General features: G+C 42.7%; 2 protein-coding genes across 3 annotated transcripts in view; one reads left to right on the top strand and one right to left on the bottom strand.

Moving 5' to 3' along the window:
• Positions 1 to 21,784, top strand: part of Med12l (mediator complex subunit 12-like) — a 196,917-nt gene that overhangs the window by 111,744 nt on the left and 63,389 nt on the right. The window contains exons 15-21 of the mRNA XM_013029865.1: positions 5,426 to 5,573; positions 10,338 to 10,456; positions 11,097 to 11,240; positions 12,343 to 12,506; positions 14,736 to 14,867; positions 18,973 to 19,200; positions 19,808 to 19,949. Coding sequence (XP_012885319.1) covers positions 5,426 to 5,573; positions 10,338 to 10,456; positions 11,097 to 11,240; positions 12,343 to 12,506; positions 14,736 to 14,867; positions 18,973 to 19,200; positions 19,808 to 19,949 — 1,077 coding nt within the window. The remainder of the gene's footprint in view (positions 1 to 5,425; positions 5,574 to 10,337; positions 10,457 to 11,096; positions 11,241 to 12,342; positions 12,507 to 14,735; positions 14,868 to 18,972; positions 19,201 to 19,807; positions 19,950 to 21,784) is intronic.
• P2ry12 (purinergic receptor P2Y, G-protein coupled, 12) overlaps positions 1 to 21,784 on the bottom strand; it is a 50,310-nt gene that overhangs the window by 1,561 nt on the left and 26,965 nt on the right. The window contains exons 1-2 of one of the 2 annotated variants that reach the window (XM_013029913.1): positions 5,173 to 5,239; positions 1,083 to 1,234 (exon numbers count right to left, since the gene is read on the bottom strand). The gene's annotated coding sequence lies outside the window, so the exon portion shown is untranslated. Of the gene's footprint in view, positions 1 to 1,082; positions 1,235 to 5,172; positions 5,240 to 21,784 lie in introns of those variants that run through there. The other variant, XM_013029912.1, reaches the window with a different exon arrangement.

The raw sequence follows: 21,784 nt of genomic DNA, 5'->3' as shown, positions 1-21,784 counted from the left end.
GTACTTTATTTCCAAGTTGTTCACTAGGTTTAATTTTCATGTACATTTTCTAAATACACGTTAGTTACACAGGTGTATATGCACATTTACACATACTTGTGTGTAGGTGTGTGCACGTGTGTTCACCACGCTCCACCCCTCAAGGCAGCTAGGCCCACCGTGCTCCTAGACTTAGAGAGTGTGCAGTGGTAGCTGAAGTAAAACAGCAGAGCCAGGACCACCGTGCACCTAGACTTACAGAGTGTACAATGGTAGCTGAAGTAAAACAGCAGAGCCAGGCCCTTTTCTGACTTTGTAGGCTATTATCACAACAGGCAGTTATTGGAAAAGCAACAGCTGACTTCTCAGTATACCATCTAGCATCTAAACCTTGAAACTTAACATGAACTTTAGATTTTTATTGCATCAAGTGCAATTGATTTTACATAACATATTCTTTATGATCAGAGAACCATGTTGAAAGCAAAGAAAAACCACACTACTTCCATGTAAAAGATTCAACGTGGCAAATGAAGTGATTCCAAATTCCCCAAAGAACCTGGAGTTCACTTTTTTCATCCTTTAATTATTGAAAATAAAAAATTGGAGTCATCAAGAGTGTGGTGAAAACTTTTGACCACTGTCACCAGTCACTTAATCCCACTTCAAAAAAAGTGAATAGAATCCTGTACTTTATTGACACAAGATCACTGGTTTTATAACCTTCACTAGTGCAATTTTTTGCTCTTGTTTATTCTCTGGCAGTTGAGCTCCTTTGTGAGTACTCACTTTGCTAAATAGTAAAATATTTTACAAGTATTCTCAACATTTATAATATTACCTTTCTGTCTATATTTAAGTCTCATTTTATAGTCAAGATGAAATAGGTAATACAATTTGTATTTTTATATCCACGCATTTTTTTAGTGAAGAGATTAATGGTTCTTTCTGATACCACCATCAATATGACTTGCATTTTAATGTTTATCCCAAGTATATTTTTGCTGTTGTTACTTAAGAATTACAACTTTAAGAAAAACGTGGAAGAAAAATTTACACATCTTATCTAAATACATGTATGTCAAATACTGACAGAACATTACCTGCTTATGGTAGATTCTGAAGGATTTGTATGTCTTCGGTAGTAGTCGTTAGACTGGCATCTGGTGTTTTCCTATTAATGTCTCACGTTAGCTGCCAAACTTACTTGTGGTAGAGAATTTGCTGAGCTTTCATCAGTAAAGTCTTGAGAGCTCTATAGGGAAATGGAAGGAGAGAGGGAAGAGAGAACTTCACAATCGGAGATCTATCTGCAGCGCTGTGTGTGTGCACTGGCCTTCCCATCTGTCTGCTTCTAGGACTTCTGCTTTTACTTCCTGGGAATGAGGACCAGAGCAGCCAGAAGTCATCTCTACCAAAAGTAATTTAAGATTTTCAAGCTTTTCACTGAAATCTGCAGTAGCTGATGATTTCTAAGTTCGTAGGTTATTTTCCATACAGATAATGAATCCATAAGTCAAGCATTTGAAGTCTGTTTCCTGAAGAAAGAGGCAAAAATCATCTTTTTCAGATGCTTTTCACCTGTAAACATACCATGCTTCACATTGGATAATGGGTTACCTTCTAACGAGTAATTACATTAACTCAGAATGTGACCTGGTTAAGGATGTTTAGCTTCTTGCTCTTGTTTCCTCCCTGGTTCATAATGTCATTATTCTAAATCTGTGTTTGATTAACTCCTTTGGAGGCTGAACAGTGTCTCCCCATTATAAATGACCAGAATCTAAAATTACATTAAAAAAACAGTCGAATACTTGCTTATTGTATAATTTCTTCATGCTTTCTTGAGAAACTTAAATGTAAACAGTTTTGGTTTTTACGGGTTTTTTTTTTTTTTACCTTAACTTTTAGTTTTGGGGAAAATGGTAACATTAAATCAAGGCATCTTAGTATCACTATTATATACAGTTTTTAAATTTTTAAACCCAAGGGACAAAGATACGGTAGGAATGAAACTTGATGGTAGAACTTGTTTCCGCTTTACCTTTATGCCAAAGTTGCTGCTCCCCTGTGTTGAGACAAACCACTTGTTACCCCCAAGCCCAGCATCTCCAAGGCCACACTCTATGGGCAGGTGCCGCTACTGTGAGCACGTTTTGGTTGTTTCCTCTGAATTTTGAGCGTATGTCCAGAGTAGCAGCTCCATGTCACCTGGAAATGTGGTTGAAATGCGCACACGCGCGTGTGTGTGCATGCGTGTGTGCACACGTGTGTGCATGTGCGTGCGTGTGTGCGTGCGCGTGTGTGCATGTGTGTGTGTGCGTGCATGTGTGTGTGCATGTGTGCGTGTGTGCGCGTGTGTGCGTGCGTGTGTGTGTGCATGCATGTGTGTGTGCGCTTGTGCATGTGCGTGTGTGTGTGTGTGTGTGTGTGTGTGTGTGCATGCCCGCATGCATCAAGACCAATGTCCAATGCACTGATTCTACCTTCAAGTTTCTTTCTCCTTGACGGGCACATTTTCCTCTGTTTTCTCTAATTTTCTTTATTCCCAGGGGTTTGATTCTTTGTATTGTGAATCTTGACGAGAGTCCTTTGTCTCCTATCCGTGTATCATTACTCTGCTTTCCATTCTTGATTTCTGTATGAAGACTCCTTTGTGTGAATCATAGCTTTGAAACAGGCATCGACGTCCTCCCCAGCTGCTGCTCTCCTGCTGTCACTTCTCAGCTCAGACCCTGACGTCTGGCTTGCTTCCCCCCCCCCCCCTGGTGTGTCCATGGCCTGTGACTCCCCTGGACACTCTGTCTGTGGCCCTCCTCTGGTTGCTGTGTGTCATCAGAGCATTGTCCACTCTGAGGCCTGCACACCTCACTTGATGCCCTCATACCCTGTCCACGGTCTCAGCTCTACTTTTCTCTTCTAAAGCATGGTGAGAGCTTCCGCACCCTCTTAGGCCTGTCTTTATCACTGACCTGTCGCCCGGCTTGTGCCACATAATACTCACCATATATTTCCAGCTACCATCCAGAATCTTTGCCCTTATTTTCTCAGTGCTCCATGTGCTTTTTGGGGGTCTCCAACAAATATTTCTAGTGGGCTCGTATTGAAATCTAATGAGATGCATATGCTCTGTTAGATTTGGGTGCCCAAGATTTTCTTCCTTTTAGTGTGTCTTAGGCTTTGTTTCCTGGTCCTCATGTCTAAGCTAAGTACAGTTAGTTCTGGCCATGGCCTCCCTCTATGGAGTGCAGTTCACTGGACATTTTTTTCTAAGACTTTCTGTTTTTTCTTCCCCCTCACTTCCTCAGCTCTTGATCAGCTTAAGCGATCTGTAAAACTATTTTTTCTTATTTTTATCTCTGCCTCGTTTCTTTAGCTATATGTTTGTCCCTCGTTTGCTTCAACAAATACTCAACAAATATTCAATGCCAATGGTGCTTATTAAGGAAGAAAATGAAAATGAAGACAGGGAAGACAGACTTTAAATACATGAAAATAACCTTTAAAAAACTGCACTGCACTGTGATAAATGCTACAGAATTCCCTTTCTGGTCCTTGGGTGGTTCAGTGAGCAAGGGCACGGCAGTGCACTGGTGCAGCTTTGGGGCATTTGGTGACAGGAAGACACCGGCAAAGGTGGGAGCTGCCGGTGACTGTGGGGTCGCTGCTGTGGATGGGTGCCGTGGAGGTCATTCGCATTGGGTGAATTGGCAGCAGCGACCATGTGTGCAGTGTGCTCCCGACTCTCTACCTTGCAAGGGCAGTGGCGTTGCTGATTTGTTGGGGAGGGAGTTCTAAGTGACTGGGCCAGGTGCAGGCAGAGTTCTCAGCCCAGCAGGGGCCGCTGTCCGTGCGGCGCAGGGCTGTCGCTGCCCTGTGCTGCCGGGCCAGCACACAGGTCTGCCCAGGAAGCCTTCCCCTATAGCTCTACAGGTAGCACACCGTGGCTTGACAATGGGGAACGTTTTTCCTTGTATGTTTCTCAGAGTTCCAGGCATGTGGACGCACATTCTGTAGAGGTATTGGATAACGCAGCTAATCTGCGTGGACATCAGTGTTGGTACCAGTCGCCTGTGCCTTCCTGGAGTCACCAGGGCATACAGTGGGCGCGATCTGAGTTTCGCAGTTTTCTCCTGTTCTCTTTATAGGTCTGGGTATCTACATCCCAACAAGGGAAAAAAGCGGCACTCGTGTTCTGTAACAATTAAAGCCTGAGATCAGCAAGCAGCTCGGCTCTTTCCGGTGTGCCCGTAGCTGCTTCCTACAGCTGTTGTGTCTTGTGTTTTGAAACGGGGAATGGTTTCTGGGGAAGCACCCCTGAGGTGGTGGTCTCTCTCACTTTAAAGGCAGATTTAACCACTGGAACCCCGAGTGCTAGTGTGGGGTAGATAAGTCAGCGAGGCATGCAAGCGGTGCTCTTTTTAGTAAGGGAAGTGTGTGCCAGACGGGAAGGCTGGCCAGATGGTGATAGAGACCCGGAGCACTGTGACAAAGCTGAGAGAAAACGGGGCTGCAGAAGCAACATGCTGCTTGCAAGGAGTGTCCTGTGTGAGACTCCAGGCAAGCATCTGCCGGGGTTTGCTGTTGGTTAGGGCCATCACTAATGTGAGCACAGCGGTATTCGCTTGCAGGGAAGAGCCCCTTGGGGTAAGCACCCAGCCTGAGGAAGCTGTTCAGCGAAGAAGTTTAACTGTAAGATCAAAGCCAGTCATGAGAGCAAGAGCACTTCCTACGCTACTTAACCTTGGCTGAGGAACTGCTGTTGGTATGTGTGCATTTCTGAGGTTCTGTGACCATATGGGAAAAACCAAAGCCAGGAGTGGGGGGCAGAGCAGACGGCATATTTGCATTCCCCCAGCTGCTTTACACCCAAAGAAGCCTTCACTCTAACTCAGAAACACCATTTGGACACAAATACAGACTTATTTCACACAGTCATGTTGGAAGTAAGTGTGTGAGTGAGTGCGTGTGTGTGTGTGTGTGTGTGTGTGTGTGTGTGTGTGTGTAAAGCTTTTGAATGTCCTAGCAAGAATTTTTTCTAGATATAAAGTACCTACTCTTACTGTATGCTTAAAACCAGGCTTACGAAGCAATAATTTCCTTAAGAAATCAATGGATAGTGTGTTAAATGTGTGAAATTAATGTCACGTTCAATTTTAGACAAGGAAAAGTTTTCCAATAGCCAGAACTTACTCTGTAGGATAGGCCCACATCAGATGCTCCTGTCAAGACTTCAGGTCAGGTGGCACGTTTTTGTGTTTTACTTGGTCAGGTTCCAAATTTGAAAAGTCAGGGCGTTGCCGTGGAGATTGTGGTGAGAGCAAGTGTGGTGGGGGGCCGCCGCAGCCCGGCCGGCGGGGAGGCTGTGGCTAGCGCGCTCCAGAGGCGGGCACAGCGGTCCCCTCTCCACAGACAAGGGTCTCAGACGGCATCTTGTGTTTTCCAGGATGAATCTTCAAGTCATGAGTGTAACCAGCGCACAGTCCTTCTCTACGGAGTGGGCAAAGAGCGTGAGGAAGCGCAGCATCAACTGAAGAAGATTACCAAAGACCTTCTGAAGATCCTGAACAAGAAGAGCACCACAGAGACAGGGGGTAAGGGGCTCCACCACCTTGGCTCCCATTGTGCCCTTTCCTCGGTGTTATCAGAGTGGCCCATGTCGCTGTCGCAGTGTTTCCTCCTCCTGATGACTGGCATGTTGAAATATGAATAAGCACATTTAACGTCCAAGACCTTCTTCCATTAATAGCAACCTTTGTGGCATGCACTGCACTTCATAGGTGTTATGGGTCTTATTTTTATTCTCTGCTCTTTTATGTGACACATTTTCTGCAGTAGTAATGGAGTGCTGAAGGGTGAGTGGGAAAGCCCTTAGTCTGTAAGAAGTCTTATTTCCTCATTTCTTTGTGCTGTTCTGGGGGCTTGGGCACTGTCTCTGAGCTTTTGTGCCCAAAGCCAGCACTCTACCATTTGAGCGACAGCTCCATTTCCAGCTTTGGGGTGCTTAATAGGCAATAAGAGTCTCAAATACTTTTCTACCTGGGCTGGCTTTGAGCTGTGACCCTCAGATCCCAGCCTCCTGCATCGGTAGGATTATAGGCCTGAGCACCCATGTTTGGGATTGCCCCTTTTCTTTAATATGTGCTTTTGCTCTGTGGCACTCATATTCCATGTTAGCTGAAAAATCCTGCCAGCATAGTTGCTGGTCTTTTCATACATTATCCAGAAGGGTCATTGTAACAGATAGTGGCAGTTACTATATCATCAAATAATTTTAAGTAAGAAAGACAATTGGATGTTGCAAGGTGATGCTTTCTTTGCTTGGGAATTCTCTTTCCCAGGGCTTTTTACATAATTTTTATAGTAAAGCTATGACTTTATATTCTGTCACCCTGTTGTGTAATTAAAATTCTGTAGTTATCTACTTCTCATCTGCTTAATGACTCTTTCCAAGGTTTGTTTATCTCATGATGTCATCCCTTCTCTACCACCCATGTGTTGTTCTGAACTACTTTATTAATTTGAATGGAGAAGAATGTTTGAATTTACCCTGTGCCAGCTACACGGTTGCCACACATGATGGAAAGCTGTCCTCGTCCAGGTTGTCTGTACAACTCAACTAGCAACTAAGTCACAAGGCTTTTCATGCTAGGTCTTCCCTGGAGAAAAACATAGTTGTACAAATAATTCAACCAGCTTTTTCCCTCTGTCAGTAAGAATCGAGGGACAGGCAGGACGTGTTTCAGTCTGATACGACGTTCTGGCCCTCTGATAGCTGAGGTGGTAGTTTTAAACACAGCTCTTGCGTCACATTTTCTAGGTCCTTTTCATTACCAGAAAAGGATTGGCACCCCCGGGGACCTGGGGCCATGGATGGGAAGTACCCCCCCTTGCTGAGCTCAAAAAGGAAAGTTCTCTGTCTAGGAAATCAGTCTGTTGTTTGGTTCTCTTCTCTCAGAGACAAGAGGAAATATGGGACAATAGAAGACCAGGCTTGGGTCCTGCCAAGAGCCTGTTCAACTATTTTTGGAGTGCTGTGCAGTTTTGGGTGGGAGCCGCAGTTTATCTAAATTACCTGTCGATGGTATTTCTGTACACGGGAATTTCCAGTGTTGGAAGGCCTAAGGTGGGAAAGAGTGGGAAGTAACATGCTATCTTTTTCGTGTTTTTTTTAGTGCCAGACTATACTCTTTTGTCTATGTACCAGTTCCTTAAATAGGTATTTCCAGAACATAAATTCACAAAGAGAAAATCACTTGTTCAATATTGCTTTTTGAGATATCAGTGTCAGAAACACCACTTTGAAGCGACATATTCAAAGATACTGTAAGGCGTGAAATTTTCACCATCTGTAAATAGTTACACTACTTAAAGTTAGTATATGCATCTGAAGCTAGCTGATTGTACTTCAAATGAATGGAAATTTGCCCGTTGGGGGAAAAAAGAGCTTGTGTGTAGCATCCATTTTATTTTCGGGAACACATAAAAATATGATTTTTTTTGTCAGTTGTGGGACTTGAACTCAGGTCTTGTTCGCTGTCCTTGAGCCTCTTTGTGCTCAAAGCTAGTACTCTACCACTTTGAGCCACAGCTCTGCTTCCAGTTTTTGAGTGGTTAATTGGAGATAAGAGTCTCACAAGGACTTTTCTGCCTGGGCTGGTTTCAAACTGCAAAGCTCAGATCTCCGCCTCTGGTGTAGCTAGGATTACAGGTGTGAGCCATAGGCATTTGGCTTAAAAATAAGATTTTGAGGAACAAACATCACCTTCCCTCTTCCCCACTGTTACCTTTTCCCCCCTTTCCCCGAACCATGTTACGTAACTTTCCTGTCATTCCTTTTCCATAGGGTGGAATAATTGAGTTAAGAGTTTCACCATGATTTTCACACATACTTATATTGTATTTTAATCAGATTGTCTCTCTATTTCTCCCTCTCAATCTCCCAGTCTTAACAGGTTTTAGTAAGATTTTTAATTCCATCATTATGCATCAGTATGCATGTTCTAACCTGAAGTTTAAAACATTTGCAATTTACGAATGGTCAGACTTCATTTTAACATTTTATTAAGTCATCTTTTTTAGGGTGTTAATGATGTTTTTCTGAAACCATAAGTGAACTTTAATAATATCTCAACATTTTAAAATTTGAAGATTAAAAATAATTAAAATTAAGCAACAGAAGAATAACAATACAAGTTATGAAAGCACGTGAAGATAAAATAAATAAGAACATCTGTATATTATGACTAGTGTTACTCAGGTAAATAGCATTACATTAAGTATTTTTCTGAGAACCTCCACTAATGAGTTTTAGACTTTTTTGTTGTTGTTGGTCATGGGGTTTGAACTCAGGGCCTGGGCACTGTCCCTCAGCTCTTCAGCTCAAGGCTAGCGCTCTACCACTTGAGCCACAGCGCCACTTCTGGCTTTTTCTGCTTTTTTGGTGCTGAGGAATCGAACCCAGGGCCTCCTGAATGGGAGGCCGTCTCTGAACCATTGAGCAGTCTACTGAAGGTAGAGCAGGCACTCTGCCTTCCCAGCCCCAAGTTTAGACTTTTATAAGGTGTTTTTTAAAGTTTGCTGTATGTGGTATATGTAGTACTGATTAGTATAAATAAAAAGGTGCATTTGTGATTTCTAAGCTGGACATGCTTCAAGTCCTAATATTTTTGTTTATTTTGGTCCTAGGCAGAACCAAATATTATTAACTTCTCTTTTGAAACACTTTGCATGCAAAACTATTGAAGTTCTTCAGCCCTTAGATCAATGATGTTAGGAATGAAAATAAAAACCTTTGGTATTTTAAATGTGCTCGTGACATGTGCAGCTAGAACGAAGTTGGAATTCCATGCTCAATTTGTGCTTATAAAAATAGATATTCAAGGGGCTGGGAAGGTGGCTCAGTGGTAGAGCGCTTGCCTTGCATGCATGAGGCCCTGGGTTCGATTCCTCAGCACCACATAAGTAGAAAAAGCCGGAAGTGGCGCTGTGGCTCAAGTAGTAGAGTGCCCGCCTTGAGCTGAAGAGCTGAGGGACAGCGCCCAGGCCCAGAGTTCAGGCCCCACGACCGGACCCCCCCCCAAAAAAATAGATATTCACGAAGTCAGTATCACAAAAGTGATACCGGCTTCTCACATACGTTACCTCAGCACCTCTTCATGTCGATTCATCTGGTAACAATGTCTACTTGCTTTGTGCTAGCCAGTTAGAATGCATCGGTCTAATTTGTTTTTGTGTTTGGCTATAATATTAATTGCTTATTGTCAAAGGGGGCTTCACCTTTTAAATTTATTTTCTAAAAGTATTCCATTTGCCTTTAGCAAACTATTCTCAAGTTCATTGAATTAAGTTTTCTTCTTGGTGGTGCTGGGAATCCATGAGCTGCACCCTAGCCCTGGAGATTGGTTACATCTTGTTCATGTCTTAGGTCTTTAACAGAGATTTGTAAAGTGACATTAATTCCCTGAAAGTAAACCTCCCAATAAAAGGAAAAGGACCTATGGACAGCAGAACTTGTGTCTATTGCTTCTGACCACTTAGAATAAAAGTTCTATAAAGGACCTTATAGCACATATAATCCATTTGGTTTTGTAAAGACATTTTAAGATATTTTACAGTAGGATTAAATCTGTTTTATAATAAGTTCTTTAAACTGTTAAGAACAAGAGTCTTCCTTAAACTCAGGTTTTTGTTTTGTATTTTTAGTTGGAATTTTTTTCAAACCTCCTTATGTTAAGGAGATAAGCATAGTACTTTTCTAATGTGGTGAGATTTGATCCTCTACTGACCCTAAACAGTTTGGAATTATGTACATGTCTTTCTTTTTAAAAAGATACATATTAAATTGATTCAGAAAAGATTAGTGGTGAGTCTCCAAGGAAAGGGCCCGGGAAGTACCTGGTCCATCAAGGCCAGCCTTTAGTCATAAATGTTCCCAGGGACGCTTTCAGGATAGCCAGCATATAGATACTCCCCTCTGGGATTGATGATGCAGTGCCAGATGTGGGTATTCATTTGTAGAACATGCCAAAGTCACATCAAGAATGACTCAGTCTTCAAAGCACAATGCTGTTCAGTGAAAGAAAGTATACATTGTGTGAGTCATCTGTGTAAAGCTCCAAATGGGGGCCCGAAGTCCAGGCTGCAGGGAGACTCGATGAGCCACCCCTTCATGGGTGAGGAGCATGAAAAGTGCTGGGTGGGCTTTCCGGGGGGCTCCTTCATGACAGGCATGCGTTCATGTTGTGGAAATGTGTAATTATTCACTTTCCTAGTGCATGCCCTACCTCTGTAAGAAGTATTTAAAATTAAGCATTTCATTTAAATGCAAAAATAATCTATTTTATACGTTTATTTAGTTGGCGATGAAGGACAAAGAGCCAGGAAGAACAAACAAGAGGCCTTCCCAACACTGGAGGCCGTGTTCACAAAACTCCAGCTCCTTTCGTATTTTGATCAGCATCAAGTGACATCTCAGGTAGCCATTTGAGGTTCTCTGTTTACATGTGTAATGTTTTTATTTCCTTAAAAAGCTTTTCTATGCAATATGTTTCTGGCCTTAATAAATTCACAAATACATTTTACCAACTATACTTGGGAGTGTATCAAACCATTCATTTTTAAGTATCAGGTTGCCTACCCCCGATATGTTTTTATTGTGTAAGTGTTTTATTTGATGATGATAATCAATATGTAAAACAATCCCTAATGTAATGTTTATTCAATTCCATATTGATCCCATATCACTGTTGATGAAGGATGAATCTGTTGATTGAATTAAAATACTATGAACTCAAGAAGAAACCACATCTGCTCATCTGTTTGCTTTACAGTCCGGTGCAAATTCAATTAGATTGTCTAAAAACATGAACAGTCATAGATTGTTTTGGGATCAGTAAGATGTAGATCTTAGATCTTAGTGACCACGTCCTGTTTCTTCAAATGATAACTGTCAGGGAGTTTGCTTTGCACGTGGTTTTTGTTTCTCTTAAGGGAGTCCCCCTTGAGCAGTCAGAATTGAGGTGGGCGGGGGCTTGGCCTGCAGCAGCGGTGTGACCCTCTCTCTCTGTGCCCTGCCCTGCCCTGCCCTGCCCTGCCCTGCCCTGCCCTGCCCGCAGATCTCTAACAACGTGCTGGAGCAGATCACAAGCTTTGCCTCCGGGGCCTCCTTCCACCTCCCGCTGGCTCACCACATCCAGCTCATCTTTGATCTCATGGAGCCGGCGCTGAATATCAACGGATTGATTGATTTCGCAATACAGGTGCCAGAAAGACCCTGGAGGGCAACAGCTCTGCCAGGCATCAAGAAATCCATTTCTTTGCATTTATAAAAAGTGTACCCATAGGTATAACAAATGACCCGGCTGGGCATGAAGCCTCCCTTCAAGTGGCCTTTCACCTCAGCTTCCTGACTAGCCAGGACTTAGGACGTGCCCCGCCATCTTGGCTTAAATTTATTTCTTAATTGATACGTAAAAACATACGTATCACACACCCTGTGATGCTTAGGTATAGGCATCTCTTGTATAATTTTGTTTTGCATACAGATATGTATTTCCTCAAGCTTTTTGTAATGTACAGTATGTCCGTGGCCGCCCTGCTGTAGAACAGCACACCCAAACTTTTTGTTTGTATCTGACCATAACTTTACCAATAAACATACTCATTCTTATCTTATTTTTTTAAAATTTGACATTCTGATTTAACAGTATAAGTAGTATATTAGTTATATTTGCATTCATTTTAATTACTTATTACTGGTGCTAAAAATAGATATCATCTAATATGTGAGAGTTCTGAAAATTCTCTTTTAGTTTTGTAATTTTTGTCTTCAGAATGAAGAAAGATTATTTTCCCTCCATTCTACAGCACATTTTATGTTGAAAGAAAAAAAAAATCTAAAGCCTAATAATTTTCCTCTCTTCCATAGTACTTCTAAGATATTTTAGTTGATCTGTTTCTAGTATTAGTGAACAGATATTAGACTTGGCTTTATTTTTTTCTATAGTAGGCATTACCTTTATTAATAAGAAGAAAATGATGGAAAGTTGCCTGTTACGTTTAAGGAGGGAAAATGTAGAATGGGGATGCTCTCTAGAATTATCTAGCTCAGAATCTAGGCTGCCATAAAGTTTCAGTAACTGATTTAGCACTGGGTACTTCCTTATATGCACCTGATGTCTAGACAGAAGAACAATCTAAAAATTGGTTAAAGCTTACAAGCAAAAACCAGTTTAACTTGCCGGTACTTGTGTTTTGGAAGGGTGGTATAGCAAATGACACTATTTTAGTGGTCTTTGGAGGGACGTGTTTTCCTACTTGCTTGGGCAACGGCAGTTTTATCCAGCCTCTTCTCTGTTGTAGCTACTAAATGAGCTGAGTGTGGTGGAAGCTGAACTGCTCCTAAAGTCCTCCAGCCTGGCAGGAAATTACACAACGGGGCTGTGCGTCTGCATAGTGGCTGTCCTCAGGCGGTACCACAGCTGTCTGATCCTGAATCCTGATCAGACAGCCCAGGTGTTTGAAGGGTTAGTATGAAAAATAACATAACTATTTCCAGTCCTAAAATGCATAAAACTTCTTTTTTCTTTTGGTCGGTCATGGGGCTTGAACTCAGAGCCTGGGCACTGTCCCTGAGCTCTTTTGTTCAAGGCTAGCACTCTACCACTTTGAGCCACAGCACCACTTCTGGTTTTCTGGTGGTTCATTGGAGGTAAGGGTCTCAAGGGGACTTTTCAGCCCTGATTGGCTTTGAACCGTGATCCTCAGATCTCACACCTCTGTGTAGAAGTATGAGCCACCAGTGCCCAGCTACATAAAACTTTTAAGAGAAAAAATAATTCTGATGGCTGTTGCAATAAGACTGTAGTTAAAAGAGCATTTGCCAGAAAACATGTATTGGAGATAACAGATCTGTAAAGAATATGTTTTTCAGTTAAGTATGGTTCTTTGCTCCTTTCTGACTTGCTCCTCCCCCTTGATAAGTGTACAGGGTTGCTTATGTACATCATTCTGTCATTGACAGTGCCCATCGTCCTCATGTAGTGTAAATAATGGACACTTGAAACTTCTCTTGTGTGCGTTTACAATATATATATTTGGGAGTCCAACACCAGATAAAGCGTTGTATACTCTGCCATTGTGGACATTTGATTCTTCAGTTTCTTCTTTTTGATTAAAATTATATTTTTTGTCAAGAGCTAACTTGAAACAAATCATTTTATTTTCGGTCTTCTTTTCCCTTTGTGTTTGTAGCCTAAGGTTGTCTCTGCCATTATGAGTGAATTTGGGCTGAAGAATCGCTGACTACCTCCCCATGCCAGCCGGGTGGAGCAGGCTCTTCAGAGTTGATTCAAGTCCCTTTCACCCCTTTTTTTCCCCTTTTGAGCCTGTTAGGACAAAAGAAAATCTGGGTTTCCCCCCCATATTTTTGCTCTTGGCTTCAAAAGTAGTGGGGTTCTTCAATTTGATAACATCTTTGTATCTAGCACATGGAACAAATTCTAGATTATTGGTCACGTTGAATCAATTTAACAGCGGCTTTTCTGGAGAAAGGAAAAGTGCTGGCTGTTACATACATTCATTGTACATACACATTAAGGAGTAGAATCTGAACTATCTCAAACTTGTAAATACAAGACAATGTATTATAATTTAGGAAATAATTTAGTAGACCACAATCATGCTATAAAGCTTAAATATTTAACATCACATAGCTAATGCACCTTACAGACTTGAACAAATCTTTCTAACTGTTGTTTAATTCCAGCCATTCTTCTAAGACAGTATACGGAAACTCAGTGACTGGTGTTCTGTCATCTCCTGGGGTCCGCCTCTGACACCCACCGTTCTCTTGTTGGTAGCCTGTGGGAGGCAGGCTCTCCTGCTTTTCCTTGTCCCCTGAATGGTGCAGAGAGGCCTCCCCTAATTCTGCTACTAAGTAGCTTTTGCCTCTGTGCAAGAAATTTCCCTCTTTGAGCAGAGGGGATGGTGAACCAGATTTCTAAGGGCCTTTTCAGATCGCTAGTCCCATCTATCTGAGAAACTGTGAGCGGAGTGTTATACTGAACTCTGAGAGTGTACAAGACGGTAGCGTTAGACTCGGGTAGACAGACTGTAAGCGTCATTCTGTGCTGTAGAGATTTTGGTGGTATGAACTGTGGACGGAGAGCTGCAGTTGTAGTTGGGGAAACGTAGCACAGTATTGTGATGTGGTACTTTAGAACTAATCCTGCCACAGATGTGTCACTAAAAAGATGAGGCTTTATCTTTGTATATAAGAAAAACACAGATATGTTTGTTTCTAAGTTGGATGATCAAGGAGCATGTGACTCCAGCTTATGAATTCACGCCAGAACCAGCCCTTAAAGATAGGCTTTTCCTTAAAGAATTGCTTCTTCATAAAGGAGCGAACTCTGCAGTCCTCCTGCTGACTGGGCTCATAATTGTTCTGTGCTGTTTCCCACTTTGCCCTTCTTTGTGCATTCTAGTCAGAGCAGCGTGATGGCCCAGCGCCTCTCCCTAGATGTCTTGTTCGGAGGCGTTCCTTCCACTGCTTTATTCCCCCAGTGACGTGTGGAGGGTTTGGTTGGTTGGGTTTGTTTGTTGTTGTTGTTGAAACCTTTATAAAACACACTGTGCTGTAGTGACTAGTTTTAACAATCCGGTACCTTTTCCTGGTGTTTTTTAAGACACAGGCAGATGACATGCCCAGTGTCAGAACCAGTGCCTCATTGCTCTTGTACTTCTGCACCCAGGCTGTGCGGCGTGGTGAAGCACGTGGCCAACCCCTCAGAGTGTTCTTCTCCAGAGAGGTGCATCTTAGCCTACCTCTACGATCTCTATGTGTCCTGTAGCCACCTCAGAAGTAAATTTGGAGACCTCTTTAGGTGAGTAGAAGAAACTCCAGAGCCCATGTCTGTGTGTGGTGGCGCCCTTGGTTTGGTGTGTCTGTGTGTGGTGCTGGGGCGGGTGCTTGCTAGGCAGGCGTCCAGGTCGTTAGCCAGGCCTCCGCCCTGTCGATGGAGTTATTCTTCTGCTCTTTGCCTACGGCCCACTCCCAGCCGTGTTCCTCTCACTCTTACTTTCATAGCTGGTATTACAGGTCTGTTCCACAATGCCCAGCTTAGTTTTTTAGATAGCCTTTCGCTAACGAATTTGCTTGGACTATCCTCAGACCACAGCCTGGCTCCACTTTTGCCATCCACTTTAATAATATAAACTCATTACAATTACTTCCATTATGGGGCTGGGAAGGTGGCTCAGTGGTAGAGCGCTTGTCTTGCATGCCTGAGGCCCTGGGTTCGATTCCTTAGCACCACATAAGCAAAAAGAAAAAAGCCAGAAGTAGTGCTGTAGCTCAAGTGGTAAAGCGCTAGCCTTGAGCTGAAGAACTGAGGGACAGCGCCCAGGCCCAGAGTCCAGGCCCCACGACCTGACCCCCCCCCAAAAAAAATGGGAAATGGGAAAAACAATTACTTCCATTATGTGACTGGTTGATATATTCAAGATTAGTTTGAAGTAAAGACTAAAGATACCTAACTGCAATAAAAGAAAAAGCACAGTAAAGATGTAGGTATATGATCATGGGGTTTTTCTAACCCTACGTTACCGTGACCTTTATGTCATAAACCATAACTTTGGCTTTCATGTCTTCAACAATAAGAGGATGATTTTTTGTGTTTGAGGGTTTATATTTTTGTAAGTTTTACAGCTGGAGGCGTGGCTCAAGGGCCAGGGTGCCCGCCTAGCCAGCCCACCGCCCCAGCACAACACAAGTTCCGCAGTATGTTTTAGGTAAGGCATCGTGAGGTGATGATAAATGTCTCACACACCTTTACACTAGTGGGACAGGCTCTGCTTTTATTTCTGACCACCTTGGTTTTGATAAGCCCATTTTAAAAATCAGGCTTTAAGTGTTACTTTGGGTTTAATACTCTCCGTGAGGCTGCAAAATGTTACCATTCCCGAGTGAGCCAGCCAAGGGTCCTCAGCCCCACGTGCTCTTGTAGAGCTTTTCCAGGCAGATCTATCTGCCTCTCCGTCTGTCTGACTACCTACCTGTCTGTCTACCTACTTGTCTATATCCTGTCTTGTCTTATCCTCCCTTCTCTCTTTTCTCTTTCCTTCCTCCCTCTCTTCCTTCCTTCGTTCCTTCCCTAGCCATTCAAACACTCTATAGTGTCCCGTCTCCTTCTGGTGGGCCTGTCTCCCCGACCTCGCTCACCCCGGGGCCTTTGTAGGCCCGTCTCTCCAACCCTTTGTGCTTACTCTCACCTGCTGTTCAGGACTTCCCGCCACCGCCTGCCTGCTTGCTTCTATATGCCATTCATGGTTCTGCTTCCCTAGCCCAGCTCCTGTTCGTTCGTCGAAACCCAGTATTTCCCCCCTCCCTTTTGTTACACTTTGATTTATGATCATGCTCCTCTGTAGAATGTAAATTTCCTAGGGCAGAAAGTTTTTCTGTTGCACACAGTGCTCCCTCCCAGTACGTACATCTGCTGGGCACTGGAGATGGTGCCCTGAGGTACCTGGCTCATTTGTAGGCATTACTACGAAGTGGAAGGCAGACCCTCAAAAATCACGTTTTCACAGTCTTGACAAAATGTGGAAATGGACCAGATTACAAGACAATTTTTTTTTCTTTCTTTCTCAGTCATGGGGCCTAAACTCTGGGCCTGGGCGCTGTCCCTAGGCTCTTCAGCTCAAGGCTAGCGCTCTACCACTTGAGCCACAGCGCCACTTCTGGTTTTCTGGTATTTAATTGAAGAGTCTCACAGGCCCTTCCTGCCCAGGCTGGTTTTGAACCACAATCCTCAGATCTCAGCCTCTTGAGTAGCTAGGTTTACAGCTGTGAGCACTGGTGTCCGGATAATGTAACTTTCTTGAGATATCTTGTGGCTAGGATTGTTTTGGTATTAGCAGAGTATGCAAGCAAGCTAGATGTGCAGCAATATTTCTATTTGTATAATAAAACAATTTTAATAATCTTACATAAAACACATATAGTTATGCAGAGAGGAACATTTGGGGAATTGTAATGCTGATTATAGCTACTGTAGCTTAAGACAGGTATGTCTCAGGTACCAGGTTATTTCTCTACTAAGACCTGGAATCAGCTGGGCCCTGGTGGCTCACACTATAATCCTAGCTATTCAGAAGGCTCAGATCTAAGGATTAGAGTTTGAAGCCAGCCCAGGCAGAAAAGTGCCTGACACACTCATCTCCAAAAGTGGAGCTATGGCTCAAGTGGTAGAATGCTAGCCTTGAGCAGAAAAGCTCAAGGACAGTGCCCAGGCCGTGAGTTCAAGCCCCAGAACCAGCAGAAAGAAAAAGAAAATATTGAATCTTCACAGCTACCACAGGAATTCTGGTAGGCTTTCCTACCAGAAGCCATTGTTCTCAATCATAATTTATACATGATCCATACTAGATTTGAGCATAAGTCCCTTTGGCCTTAAAGTACATATTGATTTCATTATTCTAGCTGTTTTTTCTGGTTTGTATAGTTTCAGAAGGAAAATCTCTGGTTTTTTTGCTTATATACCACGGAGACCGATTAGATTGTAACTAGTATTTCATTAAACATAGAAATTTGTAAACAGACTACAGTAAATAGAACAGGCAGCCCAGAAATGAGGCATGAGTTGCAGAATTCAGGAGTTTCCCAGTCCAGTCAGTTAGAACACTGTACAGAAATCTACGTGCTTGAGAAGAGTAGAGTATGCCTCATAAAAAATAAGAAAAAAGGCATAATTATTTCTAAAGACAAATGTAAAGATTGGTAGAATTCAGTAGTTGAACAAAAAATTGGTAACTCTACAATGTGCAGAAGTCCATTTTATTAAACACTTGAGATGAGGCTATGGTAGGCAAAGCAGACTCGGTCTGTGGCGTTAGGGGACCAGGAGAGCACCCCGTTAGCATTTTGTGATCCACGCTAAGAACCTAAGAACTGTGGCTAATGAAAGTGAATGAAGAGCTGAATACAAAGAATGGCACAGCAAGCCCAGTGAGCAAAAGATGATTAAGAGTAGGGGACCACAAGAGGGTCATTTAAAAAAATACCACAACTTTCCCTGGTTATTGACAAATTTTCTATTACTTGCCTGAAAACAAGATGACTGCGGAGTGTAGAAGGCTGTAACTATTGTTACACATTGAGCGATTCCAGTTCTCTCTGTTAGACCACTGCTACACAAGCAGTATTTGGCACTCCAAGTGTTTGGGAGCGCTTGTTGAAAACCTACAATGAGGCCCAGACATCTGTGTTTTTAACAGACACCACTCAGAACTGACTCTGAAGAAAGAAGACTGAAGCTATATTTTAGTAAGCATGGAAGGGAGCAATCTGTTGCCTTAAAGCTGTTGACAATGGCCACAGTCTAAGGCAAACAGTCTGTAGACTGTTTTTTCCTTGTTTTGTTTGGCCGGCCTTTGTCTTGCTATGTAGCCCAGTCTAGTCTTCAACTTGTGAGCTTCACCAAATGCTAGACTCATATGTACTCACCACCATACCCAGCTCCTATAAAAAGTGCTGAGGTATATCACAGAGCTCACCTCACCCCCTGACAGAACAGAAGCTGCCAGAAGGCCGGCACGCATGTCCCTTATTCATGGCTGCGCTACTGCCCATGTGCTGTGGCACAGGGTCCATGTACCTCCAATAGTTTACCCAGGATGCCAATGTAGGACTCAAATCCATTTGCATTTTTAATTAATAATACTTTGTGATAATGTTAGTGAATAGCTTTTGGAAAGGATATAGAAAATAAGGTTAACACTAAAAGTTTTCTATCTTTTCCTTTCATAAATTGAGTAAATGATTCACTGAGACATTGCTACACTTTGGATGCCATGCCCAGCTTGTTAGGAATGTGAGATTAAGAACTCATCACCTAGAACTTCTTAGGGGACTTCATATGTCCTTACATGCAATGGTTCTCTTGTTCTGTGGTTTTTGCTGGTTTCTAATTTTTCTTCTTGTGACCTCAGTAGTGCCTGTTCAAAGGTAAAGCAAACCATATATAACAATGTGATGCCTGCAAATTCCAACCTGCGGTGGGACCCAGACTTCATGCTGGACTTCATTGAGAACCCTTCAGCCCGCAGCATCAACTACTCGGTGCTGGGCAAGATCCTCAGCGACAATGCGGCCAACCGCTACAGCTTTGTCTGCAACACCCTCATGAACGTGTGCATGGGCCACCAGGACCCCAGCAGGTAAGTTCCGCCCTGGGCAGGGGTGCCGCCGGGCTGCTACTTGGAATTGAGGTCTTCAGCACTTGTCTGCTCTTACATCTGCCTCTCATTTGCCTTCATTTCCCTGTCTTTATTTCTGAATTCACCTCTGCTCTACCCTACAATATTTGTAACCCAAACAATAATGCTTTCTGGTTTATTCCTCAGTCATAGAATACTTTAGGTATGCTCTATGTGTGATATAATCAGTTTCAAAAACATACCTTAAAATACAAAAAAAAAAACCTCTTTGAATCTACTTATACTATGTAGTGTCTTTAACTTTAGATATCCATAAAAATGTAAAGCTCTAGATCAGCTCTGTTCACATAATCAAAAAATGCCAATTTACATAAGTGTGGCAACAACTATTGTTTATTCCTTGATATTATTGATTACTACGAAGCATTTAGTCTTTTTGTTGTCACTGATTAAGGCTCTAAAGGTTATTTCACAAAAAGGTATTTATTATATCCTTAAATCTCAGAAAATGAATGACTTGTTCCGTAGTGGTGAAATAAAGTGTTCAGCAGGTCCTTAACGTGATGGCTTCCCCGTGACTCTCTGCTGTTGCGCTTTTCTTTTCTAGGATTAATGACATAGCCAATTTCTCCTCCGAGCTTACCGCCTGTTGCACGGTCCTCAGTTCAGAGTGGCTGGGTGTTCTGAAGGCTCTTTGTTGTTCTTCAAATCACGTGTGGGGGTTTAATGATGTACTTTGCACTGTAGATGTAAGTTTTCCTTTTCACTAAATATGTTTAAAAAGTTTAAATTTAGCTACCAAGTAATCTATTTGGTTTTTTAAAATTATTTAACTTACTCAATTGCAATGTAAGTTTTCTTCTTTCTCTGTCCAAAAGCAATACATGACAGTGTAGTTGCCAACAATTAAATTCATGAAAAAAATCAAAATAAAATAGATAGCTTTATTTGAGCAGGAGCCAAGAAAGAGTTTCCTTATTTCCTGAACTTTCTGGTTAGCTGATTTTAGGCATATGTATACATACTACCTCTTCTCAGCTGTTTATTTTTCATTTTCGTCTTGGGATATAACTGAACATGTCTATGACATGTCCCGTGTCATGGGAGACAACTAAAACATTGGACACTCTGGAGATGGCTAGTGAATATCTCTGTCTAGGGTGTTTGATTTTGTTGTGCTGCCTTAGACATCACTAAGACGTGTCGATCTCCCTGTAAGGCAACGCTGTGCAGGCTCTTTCTGTGAGATGGAAGGGGCCCTGTTTGGATTGCATGGTGACAGCTTCGAGCCCCAGCAAGCGAGCTGATGAACAGCTGAGGCTAGTGAGACTAAAAGACGTGGGCGCTGGTGGCTCACGCCTGTCTTCCTAGCTGCCCAGGAGGCCGAGATCTGAGAACTGCAGCTCAAAGCCAGCCAGGGCAGCAAAGTCCATAAGACCCTTATCAACAGTTAACCAACTCTGAAATAAAAGAAGGTACCCATCTTTCTTACTGAGTGTGTCTACAAAAGTGACAAAGAAGTATCCACTTCAAATAGAGCTAGCACCGACGTCGCAGCAGTCAGGCCGCATCCACAGGTGTGGATTTCTTAGAAGTCTGTCTGATTTACATTTTTCTGCCAAATCACTTTTTGAAGTCACTTATGCCACTTGTTAGTAAAACTTATGATAAGGAACTTTAGAAAAAATTTAGAGCTGCCTCTTGGATGAAGGTTTTCTCCCTAGTTCTGCTGTCTCAGGACTGAACGTATACCCTCCTTCCATCCTTCATTCTCTGGGTTTAAGTATAATATATAAAGGTACAATTCAAGCCGGGCACTGGTGGCTCATGCCTGCCATCCCGGCTACTCAGGAGGCTGAGATCCCGGACAAGGAAAATCCATGAAACTCTCATCTCCAATTAACTGTCAGGAAACTGGAAGGGGTTCTGTGGTTCAAGTGGTGGAGTGCTCAGAGAGCTCAGGGACAGTGCCCAGGCCCAGAGTTCAAGCCCCATGACTGGCCAAAAAAAACCCCAAACCATTAGTTGTGGCTTGATTTTTCAATTAGAAAAGACCCAAGGTTTCATTCATTAGGTCCTCAGTTACTTTTAAGTATGCTCTGCCTTAATCTGTCATCCATAAAAACAGGTTACTCATAATTTCGTGGTGTGCTCTTAGATTTTGTTCTGTTTTGTTTTAAATGTTGCTAGTCCCCAGCAGTCACTAGGAAGGCTATTGAAGGCATCATTTTTCTTTCTGTGAGAGCAGGGAAGGTAGAGACTGCATTATTACTAAATTAATGTTCCACTTTTTTTCCTTTTTTTAAATTTAGGAGTCAATTGGAAACTTTCAGAGTTGTTAAAATTAATTCAATCGCATTAAAGAACACGTTAGCCAGGCTCTGGTGGCTCATGCCTGTAATCCTAGCTACTCAGGAAGTCTGAGATCTGAGGATCGTGGTTCAAAACCAGCCCAAACAAGAAAGTCTGTGAGACTCATGTCCAATAAACCACCAGAAAACTGGAAGTGGCACTGTGGCTCAAGTGGTAGAGCACTAGTCTTGAGCTGAAGAGCTGAGGGACAGCGCCCAGGCCCAGAGTTCAA

This window comes from Dipodomys ordii, unplaced genomic scaffold, assembly GCF_000151885.1.
Source record: "Dipodomys ordii isolate 6190 unplaced genomic scaffold, Dord_2.0 Scaffold124, whole genome shotgun sequence".
In the NCBI taxonomy this organism is placed as follows: domain Eukaryota; kingdom Metazoa; phylum Chordata; class Mammalia; order Rodentia; family Heteromyidae; genus Dipodomys; species Dipodomys ordii.
Note: the sequence above shows the minus strand (reverse complement) of the source record. Positions and strands in the feature narration are given on the sequence as shown.